General features: G+C 33.4%; 1 protein-coding gene across 1 annotated transcript in view; it reads right to left on the minus strand.

The window, feature by feature from the left end:
- Positions 1-448: 448 nt before the first annotated feature.
- Positions 449-7862, minus strand: part of LOC133192911 (uncharacterized) — a 12489-nt gene continuing 5075 nt past the window's right edge. Inside the window, exons 3-6 of the mRNA XM_061328917.1 lie at positions 3746-3858; positions 3354-3536; positions 1974-2085; positions 449-1479 (exon numbers count right to left, since the gene is read on the minus strand). Of these exons, the coding sequence (XP_061184901.1) occupies positions 449-1479; positions 1974-2085; positions 3354-3536; positions 3746-3858 (1439 nt within the window). The remainder of the gene's footprint in view (positions 1480-1973; positions 2086-3353; positions 3537-3745; positions 3859-7862) is intronic.

Here is a 7862-nt window from a genome sequence, read left to right on the forward strand (position 1 = left end):
CAGTTGGCAACCAATACGAAAATTTTTAATTCAACCTTAATTTAGTTGTCAACTTAATGTAATCAACTATCATATGTATAGTAACAGTTTACCAATAGGTCTTAAATACCGGAAGTTAAGATTTACTGAATGGATTTCTTTGAAACATATTCTTTATCCTTTTCCCGAGAATAATGTGTTTCTGTTATTTTAGAATGCAAATCATTTAAAGGTCAGTTGGATTCCTCACTGTTTATTGCAGTATAGACAACCCCTTTTCACGTTAATGTATCAAATATTTTATCCAAAAAAAGAGAGTGTTGCAAGTTTTTTAAAAGTTCCGGTTGCGCATTCCTGCTAACTATTATACATCTTCCAACCTTTTTATATCTCTGTCTTGTTTTTACATGCTTGTTATAGTTTATAAATAAAAACACAATATTTTAAATGAATTTATTTACGCATATATTTATCCTATACTGTCGGCGTTTGAAAGACTTGTTCTGAGCTTTCTTTTAGGGGTATGCACACCTAGGTATTTTCTTCTGGAGTCGTATCTTGGATCCTTCCTCCTCTGAATGTTATGGCGGTGTGGTTGTTTCACTTCAATACTTGATTGTACTTCAGTTTCTGTTTCAAATGAATTTTCAGATTCTAAATCAGAAATGTCCATATCCCATTCATTGGTGTTGTTAGAAGAAACATCATCCAGTCCACTTGTTTTTTCTTGAAGTTTATCACCAGACTTTTCAAATTGTCCAACACCCTCAATCGTAGTTATCTTTTTGAGATCATTTCGTCGGCCGATATCTTCTACCCTGTCCTTTCCACTTTCACTGATGGAGTTCTGAACTGTATTTCGATGACTATCTGATCTAGGTGATGCATCATCACCATGGGACTGTTCTTGATAGGTAGAAAAACTTCTTGTAAAGTCATCTTTCACACCTAAGATTTCATTTTCAGCTGGTGTTTTTCTGATTTCCTTTTCATCGTTTGATTCTTTCCTCTCGTATTTAAGCAATCGATTTTGTTTAACAGGTTCATGAATTTTAGTAGTGAACAAATCATTTTCATCATCGTCATCTTTTTCGTCATATGTTTCGATGCCGTGTAAATCTCGTTTGTGGTCAATATAAATTTGGGAGACTGCATTTTCACAGTGTCTCGCTGAATGTGCTTCGTTTGTGTTCGCAGTATTGTTACGGGAATCTCTTGGCAAGTCTTTTGACTGAGGAGCGATCTTAATGTCCACGTTTTTACTGACTATCAATTCTGGGGATTTCCGATCTTCCTTAAGCTTGAATGAAGTACGTTTATGTTTATCTTCAAACAGATTATAAATGCTTGTAGTTTCGTACTGATTTTCTTGGCTTATATTATCATCTAAAACGTTTGCAAAATTTTTGTCGTATTTCTTGATGCAAATGTATTTGTGACCCTGATCCTCTGCAGGAGTTTCTTGGGATTTCGTGTAGAAAACCGTAGAGGTTGGAAGCTCTGGAAATTTTAACCAAAAAATACATTTAAAAAGAGTTTATTCATTGAAGAAAATCAATCAGATAATTTAAAAATGACTAAATTTGATCAATATTACTGATGTGTCCCATGCAACTTCAAACATTATTTTTGATAGTTTTTATTCGTCAATTAAGGAAATTATAGAAAGTAGTCATAATGCAGTTGAATAAATCCCTCTTCTCTTTTTTCAGAAAAACAAATCTGTATTATTCTGTTTAATTTCATAATTAAAAGTATTTATTTATGAAGAAATATCTTTTCTTTGAAAGCGTTATCTATACAAGATGAAGAGACATTTTTTTTCAATCAAAAGATATCCCTTGAAATTGACATACCTTTTCCCACAATAAACAGTAAATCGGTTTGCCATAGGATAGCAATGTGCATGTAGTTTATAAACGACGAAACGAGTATTCCAAAGTTAAAATGAATGATAGTGGTTCTTGTAAAATTAATATTAAGGTTAAACTGACCTCTAAATAATTGCTTTCTCTGATTTTGAATACCCCCAACAGAACCATGCAACAGGATTTCCTCAGCATCGAATGTCGCAGATAAATCTTGATAAGCAACTTCTCGATGCAACTAAAATAAATAAAAATATTCTATTATTCTCAACAACTTTAAGAATACTAGCGAATCGAACACATAATAAAAAACCCCCACACGACCCGAAAGATCACAAAATTGATCATATTCAAATTTTCTCATTTTTTATTCAAATTTTTATCAAGTTTAAAACACATTTTGATTCAGAAAACACAAAACACAATCTTGTCTGCCTTTCAAATTAAGATATTTCACCAGTGTCAGATACACCTTGTGTATTAAAATCTCAGATGGGCAAGCTTGTGCTCTATGTTTCCCGGAGTGAAAGTATAGATCTCATCTTTTACGAAATGCCATCAGAATTGAGGAACTTGGGTAAAATAATCCACCTTATCACCGTCTTTTGACTTTTATGTTTGCTTTGAATCAAAATTAATGATGGTTTTAAAACAAACACTATTTAAAGTTCTTTATTGCAAGTTATCACAATTTTAACAGTTTTCATTTTTTTATATCAAATAAGGGACAAAATTCGACCTTATCATTCGTATAAAAGGAATGACCTAAAATGGTATCAAAATATATCAGACAAAATGCGACCGAACACAGGTTGTATAATTTACAAACACGTCATTATAACGACCTTAGAATTTGCGAAAAGCTGACTTTAAATGGGGTTGTTGAAATCTTTGTGACATTAATTTATTTGTCATATATACAGGTGATGTTAGAAAAATACTAGATAAATGAGGGAAGCTGACGATGGAAAGCTGAATTAATCCCGTTCGCCATACAGTTTAGTAACTACATGTAGTATTAGCTGGCCATTATAGTCTATAGTCAGTTAACATTCAAATATGAAACAGATGTGGTAGACTTTGTAGTGTCTTTAATTTTGAGTTCACTGGGATATATCGAGTCGACACGTATGAGTGAAAATAACTTCATGTATTGTTAATTGATAAAACGTTGTCGATATACGGTATCTAAATGTTGAGTTGAAGGCCACAGGAGGTTTTCTTCATATATAACAGTCTCTGAATAAATTCTGCTTCATGGAAATTTAGAAACAGGTCACTATCGTCTTTTATACATGTCATTTTACCTTTGTACCATGTCTGACAAAATTAAGAGGAGTTAGTATAAAACAACATTTATATTTCTGCCTGAATAGTCTACCAGGCAGATTACTCGGCGAAGAAAACTAAGAAAACTTTAAACTGCGTCCAAGAGGAAAAATACATGCCACTGAATGGAAAGATTTATAAACAATTATCCTTATAAACATAGATATAAATTAATACCTTGATGACTGCGGTTTGTATTGCCCATATAGGAAGACATACAACACAACAGAGGATATTCTCCAAGGTCCTCAGATTTTCAGGTTCATCACCATTCGTAATCAAAAGTTTGGCACCAACTGACTCACACTTTGTTGATGTAACCTTTCTGCACCATCGCTCTACTGACCCATTGAAGGATATCTTGCAAGAAATTTTAGTAGTCTTACATTATGCTAGTCATAAAATTTAATTTCATTTTAGAAGGTCTACTAGCAAATAACCGTTCTCACCCTAACAACTAGGTCTTTCTACAAATACAAGGAACCGCTGTGGAGATAAAAGTTGCTCCATCATGATAAGAAAATTAATTATTCCATCGAGATTTTACAGTGACCTTTAAATAAACTCACCTCAATGCAAAATTTTCCTTGTTGTTCCATGATTTTGGAACATCTCATTATATGAGCATTCAGTTGCTCGCCAAGAACTCCAGCAGTGGGGTCGAGCATCAACAAACACGGTGCTTCATATGGAAAGAAAAAGATATGTTCAGATTTTTTTTGGTTAAAAAAAATTCCAAAACTAGTGGAGATTTCACTTCCAGTATCTCTTAGAGCCAGACATTTCTCTTCAACTCTCCCTGGTACCAAATTACGAATAAATATTGGAAAAGAATGTACAAGCCACAAAAGACTGTGTACAGCTTAAATTAAAACTGTATGAAAACTGTTTTAAAAGAGATTGCTCAATTTAAATATGTGTCGTTCAGTAAGTAATGCACATACAGTTCATCATAATATAAAAGGTTGTGTCAATATATCGATTAATTAATACGTATCGATATTCAGGAATGTATCGTATCGAAAAATAACTTCCAATACGTATCGGGCGGAGAGTTTTTCTTAAAATTCTGAAAAAAATTGGGAATTTCAGTTACCAAGGATTATTTTAAACTGTTTTGAATTAAAACTGGTCAATAATGAAATAAACATTAAGGAGGTAGCACGTCTTAAATAACTATTACAAAATACATAGACAACTATATTTTAATATGTTATTTTACAGTCATTAAAAGTATGAAATTAAAGAGTATACTTCGTAAAGAAAGTGAGATATGAACTTCCAATTTGCTAATAAACAGTTTTTTTTAATCAAATTTATGCATTAAATGATTTACAAGAGTTTTTGATAGACTTAATAAAGAATCCAATATATCGCTTTATAAAATATCGTATCGTATCGAAATATTTTGCTCAATACACAGCCCTTTAAAATAGTAGAAGCACTTAATAATATTTTTTTCACAGCCGGAAGTACAATAAGAACTCATAATCACAAAAAACTGCATGCTTTTTCCTACTGTCTTCGCAAAGAAATTATATTTCAGAGGGACCGTTCACGGTAGCTCAGTCGGTAGAGCGCTCGCTTCGTGATCGGGAGGTCGTGAGCTCGAATCTCGGCCGCGACTGACCTAAGTCGATAAAAAAATGGGAAGCAACTGTTCCTTCGCCATGCGCTCGGCACTTTAAGTGAAAGTTGCGGGTCCTTCGAATGAGACCTTAAAAACCGAGACCCCGTGTCACGGCAGGCGTTGACACGATATAGATCCCTCACTGCTCAATGGCCCTGAGTGCCGAGTAAAGGTCAAAATTTGAAGCCCTTCACCGGTATATGGTGACGTCTCTATATGAGTGAAAAATTCTCGAATGGGACGTAAAACAACATACAATCAATCAATATTTCAGAGGAAGCAAGAAGCTGAAAATAAGGCGTTTGTAAGAAGCTGCGCTTCACTTCAAAAATCGTTGTAGAACCAATAAGAAAGATGTGATTTTGATGTCTGGAAAGACGAGTATTTTACACTGTACAGTGTTCAGATTTTAAAAAATGAAAAGGAGTACGTATTACATGAACTTGTCGATCAAAATTTGTAGGGACCCAATAAATGTCGAAGCTGTGAGCAACATGATATCTATAAATTCCAGATTTACTATGGACGTTGGTAAGACAAAAGAAATATCATCTTTACGGTTTATAGAGTTTTAGCAAACGAAATATGAATCAAAGAATACATGTGTATTTCTATATCAGATAGGTGCCTTATTTCCTAACAGCTCTAACAAACATTTACTATAGTTACTAGTAACCATAGTTTACTATAGTTTACTATTAATAGTTAATTAAAGTTTACTATAGTAAAGTCTTCATACTATTGCCAATACTATGAAATTTTACCCTAGAACTTTTTTTTTGAGATTTTTCAAATCTCTTATATTCAACATAAGTGATTAAATTTTGGAAATACAAAGTAATATGTAGATATACCAATATAGTAATTGTTCCATTTAATATAATAAACATGCATGAATGAACTGGGAAACATAAAATATAACAATCTGACATGCATAGTAAAATTACTTTGATTTACTAAGGTAAAAACTTTGATTTACTACAGTAAAAACTTCGATACTATACTGTATATGGTAATCTCCACTATATAGTTAACTATAGCAAACTAGATTTTAGTGAATTATAGTATTTTTTGTTAGGGAGAAGCCCAACAGAAAAGTGCGTTAAATGTGCTAGTGGTCTCTTAAAAAAATAAACATTATTACAGAAGAAAGTATGGTAAACTTCGGTGTTGGGTGTCGAAATATTGGTGCATAAGAAGAACAATAACAAAAGGCCCAAGAACCTTAACAGTCACCTGAGTATAACAATTGGATCCATAAACTGATAAATGAAGCTTTGTTGCCCAAAAGCAAGAAAAATAGTATGATTAGGATCAACAAAATAACTGGTCTCCCATTTATCACTTTCACCATTTTTAGCCCCATATATATCGTAGTTACCTCTCACATTGGCCTCTCTTTGCCTTTGAAGAACATTTAAAAAGTTAAGTTATTTTTATCTCAATTTTATTCATCTATTATTTCCAAGTCTACCTGATCATTAAAACTATGAAAGTACTTTTTGTATTGTACAATAAATGTTCTTGCATAATATTCTCTTATTCTATTAACCTTTCAAATACATTATTTACAGTGATTAATTATCAAAGGTGAATGTCAAAGGGGAATAACTTTGCTCAGTAGAATACAAATTAATAGAACTATGGTCATGGTCAGAACACCTGACTAAATGATCCAGATGTTCAAAATTCTGGTAAAAATACCCTTGCTTATTAAAACTTTTAACTCTGTTTGCCTCCAATATGTCCAGGAGCAGAGAAGATTTTCCGAGAAATAATGCATTTTCACTACAGATTTAACACAGCCTTACCCTAACAGCAGAACCCATGACCCAGGATCATGAAATTCACAAATTTGGAAGAGGTAGCCTCATCAACATAACTATGCAATTAGTTGAAGATTATCAAAGAATTCACATATTTTCACTATGTCATCAATACCCCCCCCCCCTCGGAGAAACACCAGAACCCCTGGGACCACAAGTTTAAAAATTTTGCAAAAGCACCCTTGCTTATCATAACTATACACTTGTTTCTTTGCTTTATAACCAGGAGTGGAAAAAATAATTTGAAAGTAATTATGCATTTTCATTATAAAATCAATAGACCCCCTCCCCATTCACCAGAACCCCTGACCCTGGGGCCAAGAATTTCACAATTGTGGAAGAGACATTCTTGCTTTCATAACCATGCACTTCCTTTGTTTAAATAATACCCAGGGGCAGAGAAGAATTTCAAAGATTTAATGCATTTTCAGTATATATAATCAATATATGCCTGTCCTAACACCAGAAACCCTTACCCTGGGGCCATGAATCTCACAATTTTTAAAGCATGATCATCATAACTATGTACTGGTAAGTTTATATAGTACCCAGGAGCAGAGAAGAAGATTTTCGAAGAATTAATATATTTTCACTATATAATCAATATAGGCCTGCCCTAACACCAGAACCCCTGACCCTTGGGCCATGAAATTCAAAATTTTGAAGGCACTCTTGCTCATCATAACAATGTACTTAGTTAGTTTGTTTCATACCCCGGAGCAGAGAAGAAGATAAAAAATAATATATTTTCACAATATAATCAATAGAGCCCCCCAAAAAAACAGAACCCCTGACCCTGGGGCCATGAAATTCACAATTTTGGAAAAAGCATCCTTATTCAACATAATTATGTAATTAGTTAGTTTATAATACCTAGGGGCCATGAATTTCACAACTATGGAAGAGACATTCTTGCCTATCATAACCATGCACTTCTTTTGTTTAAATAATACCCAGGAGTGGAGAAAAAGATTTTCAAAGAAATAATGCATTTTCACTATATAATCTATATAGCCCCACCCTAGCACCAGAACCCTGACCCTGGAGCCATGAATCTCACAATTTTGGTAGAGGGCTCAATGTTTATTACATTTATGCCAATAGTTTGACTTCTTGATGTTCATGAGTAAAGAAGATTTTTAAAGATTGCATTAATTTTGATGGTTTTGATGGCCCCACCCCTCAGGCCCCATGGGGGCAGGGGCCATAAATTTCACAACTTTTGTTTCC

Source organism: Saccostrea echinata, unplaced genomic scaffold (assembly GCF_033153115.1).
Source record: "Saccostrea echinata isolate AGI-Se365-2 ecotype Australia unplaced genomic scaffold, CSIRO_AGI_Sech_v1 ptg000025l, whole genome shotgun sequence".
In the NCBI taxonomy this organism is placed as follows: domain Eukaryota; kingdom Metazoa; phylum Mollusca; class Bivalvia; order Ostreida; family Ostreidae; genus Saccostrea; species Saccostrea echinata.